This window comes from Thunnus albacares, chromosome 15, assembly GCF_914725855.1.
Source record: "Thunnus albacares chromosome 15, fThuAlb1.1, whole genome shotgun sequence".
Classification (NCBI taxonomy): Eukaryota; Metazoa; Chordata; class Actinopteri; order Scombriformes; family Scombridae; genus Thunnus; species Thunnus albacares.
Genome location: NC_058120.1, coordinates 9,258,133 through 9,272,082, shown reverse-complemented (window position 1 = coordinate 9,272,082; position 13,950 = coordinate 9,258,133). Strand labels below are relative to the sequence as shown.

The 13,950-nt window shown below is 41.4% G+C and overlaps 1 protein-coding gene across 1 annotated transcript; it reads left to right on the top strand.

The window, feature by feature from the left end:
- The first annotated feature begins 2,262 nt into the window (after nucleotides 1–2,262).
- On the top strand, nucleotides 2,263–8,780 carry bsdc1 (BSD domain containing 1). The gene is made up of 11 exons (XM_044375362.1): nucleotides 2,263–2,454; nucleotides 3,025–3,079; nucleotides 3,847–3,963; nucleotides 4,122–4,289; nucleotides 4,590–4,644; nucleotides 4,980–5,095; nucleotides 5,208–5,276; nucleotides 6,148–6,238; nucleotides 6,339–6,830; nucleotides 7,023–7,126; nucleotides 7,218–8,780. The coding sequence occupies exons 1-11, from the start codon at nucleotides 2,444–2,446 to the stop codon at nucleotides 7,245–7,247; spliced, it is 1,308 nt and encodes a 435-aa protein (XP_044231297.1). The 5' UTR covers nucleotides 2,263–2,443; the 3' UTR covers nucleotides 7,248–8,780.
- The last annotated feature ends 5,170 nt before the right edge of the window (nucleotides 8,781–13,950 follow it).

The following is a 13,950-nucleotide window of genomic DNA, read 5'->3' as shown; positions in this document are numbered from 1 at the left end:
CAAAGGCCGGGGGAGTCCAAGCTCTCGTGCCTGAGACACAGGCCCCCTCCATTCAATCTACATTTCATCATGGTAACAAGCGCTGTCGGGCCAAAAGGCCTGACACCCTCGCTCACCACAAAGGCGGTTAGCTCTAATATATGAGGCTATTGACACTGTAAAGAGCCCCTGTCAGTACTGGGGGATTGTCAGCTGTGGGATGTCTCAGTGGGGGGAGGCAGCTGCCAGCCAAACCAAGCGGTGGAGCTTCTGTCGTGGGGACGAGCACTGCAGCGTCACCTGGTCCCTGGTCCCCTGACACAGAGACCCTGGGTCCTCCCACATGGCCCCCCTTTATTTGGGCACAGGTGGGAATGGGAAGCAGAACACATTGTGGAGATTAGTGGGGATCGGCCTCCCTTTGCTCTAGGTAGATAATTAGAGACACTGACTTGTGCAAAGCTGGTGTTTCCTGATCGGCACCAGATGGTGTTAACCCACGGTGTGGCATCAGCAGGCTGGAGTGAATGTGTGTGTGGGTGTGATATGTGTGGTGTGTAATGGATATGCTTCTTAAATCATACAATATGGGCAGGTCCTCTGTGTGCCATTATGGTCAGCCGCTGCTGTCATCATGGTGCTCTTTAGCGTATGCTAACCAGCAGTGGCAGCACCACTTTCAGTCATAATGTTGTGCACAATTAACTCTGAAAATTAAACACAGTGATACAGAAAATGGTTATTTTAGTATTCCATACAAACCATAATGCATGGGAAGGATTTCAATAGTTTCGAATATAGAGTGACAGTCTATAGCCTAAATATACCAATGCTGGACTATAATTATTCACAAACATCTGCACCTGAAACTGAAAAAACCCAAGATCGGAGAGGAAATATTACAAATTATTGCTCATCAGCTGAGGTGATATCATGCACAAATTGCAAAAATCAAAAACACTAAAGTCTTAAACAACACAAAAGATGCAGTGTCAATATTACACAGCCCCCTTTTGTGCATTAAACCTGTGTCATACAAACACTATCACACTATGGCCATGTAGACAGATGGATAAGTTAACTGGTTCAGATACTGATCAATAGAGGGGTACTCGTCCAACCAGGCTCAGCACAACCTGCATTGACAGAGTTAATTGGGGGACTGAAAGACCCAATTAAGGGAATTGAGGGGCTGGACAGGGGAGACATATTGCAGGACATACGCATACATTGTGCAGCGTCTGGATGAAGGGGAACTTCAATTAAGAGAGAACACACTTCCAGAGGCTTGTTGCCTGTTCTTTTTCATTTTGTGCTCAGTAAACCCTACAGCCCCCTTTTCACCCAGAATACTGATGAGGAGAAAGCACAGCTGCTGGGGGTCAACACACATATGCATTTGGGCGTGCACATACGCTCGCACACAAGTCCACAGATGTACTGAGAAGATGAGATTGATGAGGGGATTCAGGTTGGAATTGCTAAACACTGATTAGTCAACATAATGCCCCAAGAAGGAAATGTTTGCTCTTGATACATTTGTTTTCATGTTCAGCTTATTGGTTAAATTAGTTTTAATTAAAAGAAAAAAACTTGCATATGCTCAAATCATTATCATTATTCTCCATCATGGAAGAACTGTACTACAGTTTGTTTGTTTTTTCATTGTTTTCATGCAGTTCTGACAAACTCTGTTCTAAAACTGCAACTTCAAATGCATTCACTTAACTTCTTCTAATTATTTCTGGTTAATTTCAAGCAGCTCTCTTTACTTATTTGTTTGCAAAACACCTCATCTCATATCCAGGTCACACTATGAGGTCACAGAAGACTGCTAAAGTGGATTTATCACAGAAAGCTTTTTAATCCAAGGACCAGGAAGAATTTACAGTGCAGTGATGTAAATGCAAGATATGGAGAAGTAGCCTAAAATATTTGTTATTATTACAATATCATTATTTTGTTTGTTATATTTAGCTTTGTTCATTTCAACTAAATGATGCATGTGGGAACTTGATTGGTTGAACTTGATGATTTGATGTTTTATCCAGTGATTTCTTTGTAGACACCAGCATTGGATTTTTACTAATTGTATGATTTTTGTATGAATTTTTTTTTTTTATCAAAGAACATACAGAAAAAAAACTGTAAGTCTTCTATCCTCCCGGTAGCATATAGCCCACAATAGTCTCCAAACTACGGTAACATTTACCACGTCTTTACCATTACCGTCTAATTTGGTCATTTGCAGCCACCGTAGATAGCGCAAAAAATGCAGTGAAAAACATGTGCTGTTTATTAAATGTAAAATATGAGCATTGTAAACAATAGTTTCCCTCTGTGTGTATGAATGTGAATATCTATTAAGAAAAAGGGAAACGTAATTGCATCACGTGTGTATCTTTTCAAAGCCATGCAACCGGGGTTAGAGTTCAGTAAATACTGATGATGTCATCGTCTGAAGATGGCTGAAGGGTGAGAGTCAACCATTAGTTGTAGTTTTTTAATTTAATGTAGCAAACAGCACTGTCTTAGTATAATTGTGATGTTCCTTATAGTGTTGCGTCTCTTATTGTGTTCAGTGTAATTACTCTGTTAAAACGCTGCATTGCTCAGCCTGCGGAATCAGTTCAGGAAGTGCATTTGTTTACCAAACACAGCCTAGCTAGCGTTAGCATAGCCTGGCTAGCTTTGGATTTATAGCAGCCTAAACAACAAAATAACAACAAACGGGCTGCATGTATGCTTGATTATAACGTCTGGTATTAACTTTACCAGTTGCAGTCGCGTCACATTAGCCGTCTTTGCAGCGATAGGTGACGTTAGCAAAGTCGTTTAGCTTGCTAGGCTTTATTTGTGTAAGTTAGCTTTCTAGGTACCTTTACTAGTCAGCAGATGACAGTCAATAAGTTGTAGTCTGAAGATATTTGCGACACTGGATGAACGCACAACGAGAAAAATGTGTTGTTATGTGTGTATAAATTTGTCCGCTCTGCATTTTGTTAATGAAAAGCAGCTAATGTCCAGATGTGCGTGTGTTCACAGAGAAGGCTGGTGGGGAGGCTGGCTTCAGCAGAGTTTCCAGGCCGTCAAAGACAAGGTAATCCTTTAATAATTAAAAATATGCACAGCAGAGAAAATAGCTCCCATAAATGTGTCTGTATGGCAGCTCATCAGCAGTTGAGATGTTATTTTTGCAAAGGTTGCAGAGTATTTCATCAGCTGTTTTTCCTTCATTGTTTACATTTCACCAAACTCAGTGAGTGCATAAAAAGAAAGTATTGATTTTAAACATTATACACACAACTGTCATAGAGGGACAACTATTATTGAGTATGTGAAAACAAACCTAAGCAGCATGATTACTGAAAAATTGAAATTTGGTAACGAAACTGTTTATGGTCAAATATGTTGTCACTGTCAGTGTCAGCATGCATCGATAACATTAAGCTCTTTCACTAAACTGGTTGCACAGCATTGTTAAGGTAAAATGCAAATCTAAAACTCAAACTGTTCCAAGCAATCTGTTTGAATAAGCAGGCAAAATCAAGGAAGCCACAGTTCTGAGAAATCAGATCTCATAAATTTGAGCTTTAATGTTTTGCTTTTTTTTTAAGAATAAATCATATGAGAGATCCATTTATCTACACTGCCTCAAGGTTGTTTAATACTATTACTAAGACACCAGATGTTAAGCAGACCTTATTAGACATATCTTTTTTTAATATAGTGTTGCTGGAGAACTTAATGTATATTTCATGTGGTTTGTATGCTGTTTTCATACACACTTTTATGAAGACTTCCTAGTGGAGATGATAAAGTTGAATCTGGATTTTGATTATGACTATTGGACTCTTTTCTTCGCAGTCATCTGAGGCCTTAGAATTCCTAAAGCGAGATCTGACTGAATTCTCCACTGTGGTGCAGCATGACACCGCCTGCTCAATTGTGGCCACAGCCACTGCTGTCAAAAATAAACTTGCGGTAAGTTGCAGCCAGAGTTATTGTTTTTTTTTATCTAAATGTCTCCCCATAGTCTAAGATTAATGGGTTCAAATGCAGGTCATGTGTGTATCTCTTGTATAATATGGTTATTTGTCACTAAATACCAAATTCAGCTTGTATATTTGACTGTTTTTCAGGTTGAAGGCTCCTCAGAGACCACAGAAAAGGTGAAGAAGAGCCTCTCTAGTTTCTTAGGGGTAATAACGGATACTCTTGCTCCACCCCCTGATAAAACCATTGACTGTGATGTAATCACGTTGGTGGCAACACCTGCAGGAACTACAGAGGTCTACGACAGTTCTAAGGTGGGCATTTAGTTTTACTTGTAGCTGCCGTCAGCAGAAGTCTGGACTTTAGAGTGACACATTTATATGAGCAGTTGACAGAACCATGAAATGATGAGTTTCTAAATGTTAAAACAACAGAGTTTAACGTTTTCCCTGTACTCTTGAGCAGGGATTTGAAGATATAACAATGTTGTGATTCAGTACAGATTTAGTTTTGTTATGTTTTATTATAAGTGGCTGCAGGACTTTAAAAGTGAGCACATGATGTGCATGTGGGAGCAAAACAACCACATCTAAGCATTTGTTTTCCTCGTCCAGGCTCGTCTCTACAGTCTGCAGGCTGACCCTGCAACATACTGCAATGAGCCTGATGGTAAGATACTGTAAGGTACAATACACAGTGAAGTAGTTGCACCAGAATGTTAGACTGATCATTGTTATTTGTCATATTGTGTTTGCAGTAAGATGTTCTGCCTCTACCGCTTTTTGTTTTGTTTTGAATATTACTGAATAATAGAATTAGTAGTCAGCATATTTGCTGGATTTGTGCAATGACTCACTATTTAATTGAGCACAAGTACCACACAGATGTTGAACTAAAATAGCTTAATTGTAAGTTGTGTGCAGAGATAGGTTGGGTAATGCATCCTCACTAAATATCTGTCATGCCTCTCTAGTGTGTTTTAATCAGACATTATTTTTGTGTAGGTCCCCCAGAGCAGTTTGACAACTGGCTGTCTGGCTTCAGTTTGGAAGATAAGAAAGGAGAAATCTCAGAGCTTTTGGTCAGCAGTCCTTCTATACGAGCCCTCTACACCAAAATGGTATGTATTGTTGCAATTTGTCAACACTTGCTGTTACGGAGCACAATCTCCAGTATTGTTTTGAATGAACAGACCAGATAAGGACAGTCTTCTTCTCTTTTTAAATGCACAGGTGCCAGCAGCTGTAGCCCATTCAGAATTCTGGCAGCGGTATTTCTACAAAGTCTTCCAGTTGGACCAGGTAAACTTGTCATTTTGTTCAGTTTATTGTAAACTCAAGAGTATCCTCATGATGTCACACAACCTTTCATGCCAGCTCAATTCATTGTCTTGGCTGCCACCTGCTGGCCAATTTTTTCTGCCTTTTTAAAATGAGGCAAAAAATGTAAACATGTGCCAGGTCCTACGCTGATGCCAGTGGCTTTATCTGCCTGTAGAAAGCACAGGCTATGAATTGGACAGTCTTGTAAGTCTAATTGAAAACAGTGATAGTGATGTGGTCTTAAAAGTTAACAGACCGGCTTGCATGGTTGTCTAACAAAGAATACAAATAATTTTTCTTATAAGGTTTTTTGAGCAGATCCCCTTATCTGCTACACAAATGCTACCCATAGATAATCTTTTTTTATAGACCACAATACCAGAAAAGTAGGAAAACCAGTACAAGCTAATGCAATCCAGCCTCGCAATAAATCTATTCTTAGCGAAGGTGACTGTTTCTGCTTTTTGACACCATGTCAGAAGTGTTGAGTCGACTTTATAGGACATAGCTTGTGGTGCTGTTGTATTGGATTGTATTATCTAAAAGACGTTTCTTATATTTTGTCCCGTGAGGGTGAAATGTCAGTATGTGTATTAACATTAAAAATGTGACCAAATAGTGATTGTTGGTGATTCAAATGTAAATCTCGAAAAAAAATCAGATGGGGATGTTTTGAAACTTAAATGTAAAATTTCAACAGGGCATTCACAAGGACAACTAGATGTTTTCAACATCTGCTTCCACTTTAAGCAACTACTGACACACAACACGCATGGATTACCCAGTATTGTAACATATATTCATTCTTTTTACAGCTTTTCTAAAAAATCTGTTTGATTCTGTTCTCTAGGAAGAGGCAAGGAGAGTAGCTCTGAAGCAGAGAGCAGAACAGAGTACTCACACAGAGACCCTGGGCTGGGAGGAGGAAGAAGAGGAGGAGGGTAAGCTAGCAACCGTTGTGAATTGTGAATAATCAGCTTTATTTCAAACCTTCCTTTCTCACTTACACTGCCTCTCTGGTATTCTCACTGTTACTGTCAGATGACTTCCTCGGCACCCCGTCATCATCTCAACTCAACTTTACACCCCCGTTGGACAAGAGCTCAACCCAACTGCCCACAACCTCAACAGCTCCCACAGGAACGACTCTGCTGAGCCCCGCTCTGTCTCCCAGTGACGAGCGTGACGCCACCCTCTCTGTCAGCAGCGACAGCGTCAGCCTGCCAACGCAGGTGGAAGTGCAGCCAGAGCCTGTTGTCACAGAGCTGGCCAAGAAACTGACAGAAGCTAGCGTGGAAGATGTTGGAGACAAGACACAAGAAGAGCAGAAGCCAGGCAAGAGCGACTCACCTCCCGAGGCTCAGGTGGAAGCTGTTATCCAGCCAGAGGTCACTGTAGATGGGGCGTCAGTGCGCACTTCTGCCCCCGTCTCTAAACCAGAGGCCGCAAAGGAGGAAGGGCCCCAGGACCTGAGAGTTTTCGAGCTTAACTCTGACAGCGGAAAGTCTACGCCCTCTAACAACGGCAAGAAAGGTACAGTGACCTGAGGATGTTTTTCAGTTGGCAGTGAGATTCTTATTGTTCCAGTTTGGCACAATAAGAGTCTCTAAACAGGATTAAGTTTAGTGACGTGGTTATGAGTTTTCCACTAAATAGGCTTAAAAGGATCAACAGACTCAAGGTGACAGAAAGTTCCAAATTTGTCATTTGTCTTTTCCCGTCTAGGATCCAGTACTGACGTGAGTGAGGACTGGGAGAAAGACTTTGACCTGGATATGACAGAAGAAGAAGTCCAAATGGCACTCTCCAAAATTGAAGCTTCTGGGGAGGTTAGTTTGGCTTTTTTTTTGGGTTAAATGTGAAGTTAATATATATGAAAAGTGGAGATCTTTTACTAACCCTTGTGTCCTTTCATATCAGCTGGATGAAGACTGGGAGAACTGGGACTGAGAGCCACCGCAACACGAACTCTGTCCCGCCATTAAAGCTAGTTCTCGGCAGATGAACCATGCTTAACGTGTTTTAACTCTTTGTCCACACTGTCACCATGTCATGATTGTCAGTAGGGGATTTTTCCGACGGGTTCGGACCACATTGGTAAACCTGTTGAAAAGAGCAACAAGAAGACCAAGGCAATAAGAATTAGACTGCTCCGTCAGCTTAGTGCAGATAGCGAGGGTAATGACTCAGGTCTTGGCTATTTCTTGGAGTAACTTCTGACTTAGAGAGCATATGACACTAGTAATAGAGAGAGGTTTGTAATCATTCTGACCTAAAGCTTAAGGACACAGTGACAAGTCAGAATGTGAAAGGTCTCACCACAGCAGGGGAAGAGCTGTTTCCGCTTTTTTCTTTATGCCATTAAATACATCATGTACATTGTTGCGAGTGTATTTCAAGTCGGGCAAAGACTTAAACCGTAGGCTGAAAAATAGCCTTAAACTGTAATGCTGCTTGTCACTTTTCCAAGATGAAATACTTTGCGAGTGATTTTTGAATGATGACGATTGATCGATTCAATTCTACCCGTGCCCAGCTTTCTTTCTCATCTTTATTATGCAAGTGAATCTTCAAAATGGAAACAAATATTTTGGCCTTCGTTCACAGAGCGTTTTTCATTTTGGATTCACTCCCAACTCTATATACATGGCCTTGTAAAGCACACAGTAGTGTGATAATGTTATCCAAACGTTTTTATTACAAGTCGGATCCCCCCCCCCCCCCTTTGTTCCTCATATCGTGATTAATTTGAATATATGAGCTTGTCGCAGGCTACGTGTTATTTTCTGCTTATTTCACTCCTATGAGTTGTTTATCTGTTTGTCTTACTTTGGTAGAGGGAATTTGTTTATTAGTCATTAAGAGAGAAGTCCTATTTGACTTAATAAAGAGAATTCAAACTGCTTCCGGTGTCATGATACCGGGTTCTTTGGCTTGAAATTGAGCGTAGCATCTCTTGTTATTTACTTGTATAGGAGAAAATTACAAATCTGAAGTTTTAAGTTTCTCTGTCGGCCCATGTTTGGAACAAAATAGCTCAGCAGGCAGTGTGCCAAGTAGACCAATGAGCAATGCGAGCACGCTCTATGCTTTTGATTTCCTTTTCCATCATCTGTAATGTAACATGAGAAAAAATAAGCCTAGAGATGTAATATTTATACTAAAATAAATGCTTAATTATTGTATTATGTGCTTTGGATTGCATGTCTGTGCAATAATATTATGCAAAACATTGTGCAGATGTTTACCGTTGAGTTGTATGTTTTTCGGTAAAAGACATTGGCTGTTCTTCAGGTTTTTGTGTTTCTGACAATGTGTTGCATGTCTATAATTCTCGGCTGTGTATTCCCTTCAGATTCACACTTGGAGCTAATCGAAGCTGTTCTACACTCATCTGTTTTCAAAGCTGTCAAGTTCTTTTTTAAGTCAAGTCTTTCACTATATTTTTCAAATGATCATTGTCATTAAAGCTTTCATGGCTAATGGGCTTAGTGTCTTGCATCTTAAAATAATCCAGCTGGGCCATTTTGCTGTTGAAGGAGAAAGAAACGGACAAGTCTGTTTAAACCAGACTAGGCTAGAAAAGCATTATAATTAGTGGCATGTTCAGTAGCTTCAATTACAGTGATGCAGAGGAAATCACCACTCATATGAAAACCCTTTCCTCATAACACCATCTAATGTTTGCTTAGCAACCAGGTTGTTAAGCTACTGCGCAGGAATACCAGGCCTATTACAAGAAAAACGTGTTTCACAATAAAAAAGTAAACTCCAAGGAATTAGGTACGGATTTTTAAAACAAAGATTTCTGAAGTAGACTGCTGAAAGAATACACATTTATTTTCTGCTGGGATATGGCATAACCTGAAATGAGTTTTATTATTATCTGTGCCCCCGCACAGAACTATGGTGCTGTGTGAACCCACAGGCTGGGGAAACAATGTGGGTGTAAGCTTTGTTTGTTTGACTCTTAAATGTGAAGCTCAGTACATACTGAATACCCTTTACATATTGTGGGTCATTCTTTCCGCACATTGAGGACCGGTTATTATGTGTACAATGCATGGATGACAACAATTTGACAATTAAAAAATATGTAACCCTTAAACATACTGTTTTTTTTTACTCTTAAGTAGCTTTAAGGTTACAAAAACCATTTTTTTCCACACTGTCTGACACTATCTTAGTATTCTGTATCAACTTTTCCAGCTTATAAATAAAGCTGACATATAGTTTACACTAAGTGAAATATTCAAACCCAAGACATGTTTTTAACGCTACACCATAACATTAGATATATATTTTTCCTGTTTTTTTGCATCATTTTTACACATCTGGTAGCTTTGGAAACTTTGGGATCTCTATGAGTCTGAACACACAGCATGTGTTTGTAACGGCTGTGAGGTCAGTGAGGTTTAAACAAATTTCAAATGTGTATGTAAATAAGGAAACGGTAAAGTGTCTGCGTGCTTGTAATAAACTGTAAAAAATACCTGCAGGACACAGAATGAGTCACCTGATGGCGCTGTTGCTCCAGTTTGGCGGCCCCAGTCAGAACCCGCCACTCTTTTTCTTTCAGCTGCAGCATCCATCTCACAGACATGGATTGGCCACATGTTCTCTCACATGCCGTTTCTTCATCATCAGCCACATTAATGATTTATTTCCTGCAAATTTCATTTCATTTACACACACAATCTCTTAATTTGCCCACAGTAGATGCCTCAGAAGAAGCAGCATTCAGTCATTGAAATGTATCTTTGTGGTCTTTGTGGTGGCATCAGCTGGGGTAATGTAGGTCAGCGTGGAGGGACACATGTACAGCGTGTTGGCTTTGCAATATGGACACTGCCTGTAAAGATGGCTACTATCTGTCTGTCTTTCTCTCTCCCTCATTTGGTACCCAGACAATAGCAAGTGTGTGGTGGGTGTGGCTGTAGGCTTGAATGATGAGGGTATGAATGACCATTCGTCCGTTCCACCAATGTCAAGACAAACACAGCGTCAGTATGGAGGAAAAATCATGTTTGACGCTGTTCTCCCTTTGAAATTTCCATCATTTTAAGGATGAATGAACAAAACCTTGAACCTTGATCTCTTGCGAGTACGTTGACGGATATAATCAGAATGGATTAGGCATTCGGAGTGCAAATTAAATTCAACATATTCCCCCGGCACACTGTCTAAACACTAGGAGCCATGAAGACTTTGAGATGTGTTTTTTGTGGCTGCAATGACGCTGCAATTCGCAGCTGGCTCCTGAAGATGAAATCATCTTTAAAAAAAGACCTTGTTTACCTGCTTTGTCGAATCACACTGCTCTTTCATTCCTAAACCAGTGCCCTCACACCCGCGTGGTAATGGCTTGTACATATGCTGCCCTAACCGGACCCCAAATAACACAGACACCATATACATTACATTCTTTCTTACTCTGTTCCCACTCGGAGGCCTTAGTCAGCAGAAAGGCTGTAAAGGAATTTCCTGTTGAAGCCCACTGCTCCCTTGGCCTGACTCTGTGTGCGTGTGTGTGTGTGTGTGTGCGTGCGTGTGTGCGCTTTACATTACCTGCTCTCACCAATGTCATGTACAGATCATTTCACCGTGCACAGACAGTGAGGAGGGGGTAGCAGTGGACGACAATCAGACGGTGGAGAGAAATACTTCTCTCCTGAGGATCATCACAGCGTCCCCCCTTCCCCTCGTATTCCATCCTTGACCGAACACATCCTGCTTCTCTTTCTGCCTCTTTGACTTTCTCTCCCCGACCTATCACCGTCCACACGTATATACTGTCGCAAACCGAATCACGCACACACACACTCACTCAAAAACACACGCCAATGCATACATGCATAGAGAGTCAGGATCAGGATGAGGTCATTGTCTTGAGAATGAGTATTATTCTCGGCACCCTAAAGGGAGAAACCCTGTAACCCCTCTGCCTTTCAATAAGCACAAAAGACTCCCTTTGAGGGAGGAGACAGACTCCTATGGAATGTGTTACCAGGGTTTCTAGAACGACTGGCCTCCGAATTCACACCCATTTCATGTGTGTGTGTGTTTGTACGTCCCTCCATCTCCGTGCTTTCATGCAATTATTATCACTCAGCTTCAACATTAGTGTCTTTTATTGTAGATAAGATAGAGAATGCAGTTAGTTATGCTCTCTGTCTGATAGGAACTGACATCTTTGTGCGAACTACATGTCCAATATAATTTTCTCCCTGCCACAAAGAGAGCAGCCACCAGTCCAAGTGTTGATCCATCGCTGAGCCTTGTGGGGGGGGGGGGGGGGGGGGGGGGGGGGGGGAGAGGAGAGAGAGAAAAAAAAAAACTTCTAAAGGACTCTTGAGATGCCTCTGGATTTTTCCATGACAAACCATCGCCTTTCCCAATGTTGAGCGGTGGGAACTGGCCACTTTGTTTGTACGAAGCAGTGTCTGGGAGGAATGCGGGGTTTAGCCGGGGAGGGGACGGAGGAGGTGGGGGGAAGAGAGTATGATAACTCCCACTCCATTCAGATTTATGGTCAAGACAGAGGGGCTCCTCTGGATGCATGTCAGGGGACTAGTAGAACACCGCCCCTCTACTCCGGGCCTGCCAAAGCAAATGTTTAGTTGCACAACCCCTCACTATTCTTTACATCCCTATCTGTTTTTCTCTTCTGTCTCTCTCTCTCTCTCTCTCTTGCTCCCTCTCTGTGCCATCATATTGGAAAGTGAGCAGCTTCAACACAGCACACTGTGTGTTCATATTTCAGTCTGCACTTTGGGTGAACAGCAGCTACGGTGGTATGTGGTTTTCTCTTTAAAGCCAGGCACACATCTACTGAGTTTTAAACTCGATTATAAGCCAGTGTTGGCCATGATTATGGATTTTCAAATATTCTGAAGAGTCTGCAGAGGTAAGCACACATCATTTTAGGTTTGAAAAATCTTGCCTTTTAAAAGAACACTCCAGCTGTTCATTATTTCACTTCACAGTCTTTTGTTAGACCCCTTGTGCCTAGTATGCCAACATCATTCAAACTCCACACCCCCACTTGAGAACACAGACTTTCTGATATACAGTATATACATACAAATGAATCTTTGGAAGAAGTTTAACAAGGAAGATCCTCTCTCTAATGTTCTTCCTTTTTCATTCATTTGTGAGTTTTTACTATGTTCGTCCTTTTCTAATCTTCTGTCAATGTCCCTACATTCATAATTCTGACATCACCATACCTGACCAATGATCTTTCTGCCCTCGAGCCAATCACCACCATAATAACCTCCAGGATGTCCAGGAAGATTCACCTGAGAGTCTTTCTCTCTTTGCTGACCTAACAAATATATATACTGTACACACTTCTAATTGATTTGTCCTTTTTTAACTGTTTTCCACGGGCTGAATATTATCCCCGCTATGACAAGTAAACTAATATCCGTGTGCAAAATTGGTGGAGTTCCCCTTTAATTAAGTATTTGGCCAGGTCGATTCATCGTAATTACATTAATCTAATCAGATTTTACACCTGGAATGTGAACAAATCTGAATATGTTCCTGTAGTGTGAGCTGGTTAACGCTTGAGTGCCTCGTGATGTGTCCTTCTCAGTCCTTTTTAAATGTTTTCAAGTTTCTTTCTCACTTTATTAGCTGACTTTGCGGACAACAGTCGTTTCTGTGATGTGTGACTCACAAGCGGGTAGCGCCTTCAAAACACTAAAAGTCTTCAGAATTCTTCAATCTGCTCCCAAATGAACCCAACAGACACAACTGCACATAAAGCCCTCAGCCTCCGTCTCAGCTGTGTTCATTTTATCCTCTTTTCCAATTCTTTTAGAAGCAACACAAACCACTCTGAATGTCCTGTTCCCTTCCGTCCCTTCTCCCCTCCACCTCCTCCTCTTTTCATTACTGTCCCATTCATTCATTCATTCATTTATTCTCCGTCTTCTTCCCTGCTCCGGGACACCAGCAGACCCATTCATCTCTCCCTCTCTCTCTCTCTCTCTCTCTCTCTCTCTCACTCCCTGGTCTAATCAGAGGACCACACACTCCCTCATCTCATCTGATGTCTGGTAATTGAAGGTGAGATTGTTTTGGTGGCAGAGGAGAGGCGAGGCCGAGCCGGGTTTGACTGTCTGCAGCCATGCAAATTAGACTGTCAAAATTTCATGGTAGTCTCCATTATTCTATGAATAAAAGCCGACACTAGCTAGCCTGTTACATAAATCTGCCTTGTAAATGGCAGCGACTAAGAGGGAAACCACTGCAGAATGCTCCCCTTGAGATGAAGCAAAGGGTCTGGTGAGGACTGCTGTTGAACTAAGTTTAGTTTTAAAATGGACCGGTCTCTGAATCTAGTCTCAGTGATGTAAGTTTTCAGACTATTTTCCAACCATTTTTATTTATACTACTCTCCTTTATTGGTTTCATAAAGTGATTCTCCACTTTTTGTACTTTTTAGCCCTGCTAGCAACATGGCCTTAGGGATTACAATGTTGGTTGATCAGTTTGTCGCTTTGGTTCAAAATGATTTACATCTCAACTACTATTGGATGGACTACCATGCAATTTTATACAGAAATTCATGGTCCCCAGAGGATGAATCTTGGTGATCCTCTAACTGTTCCTCCAGCACGAGTGCCACACTAGCAGGGTTTTA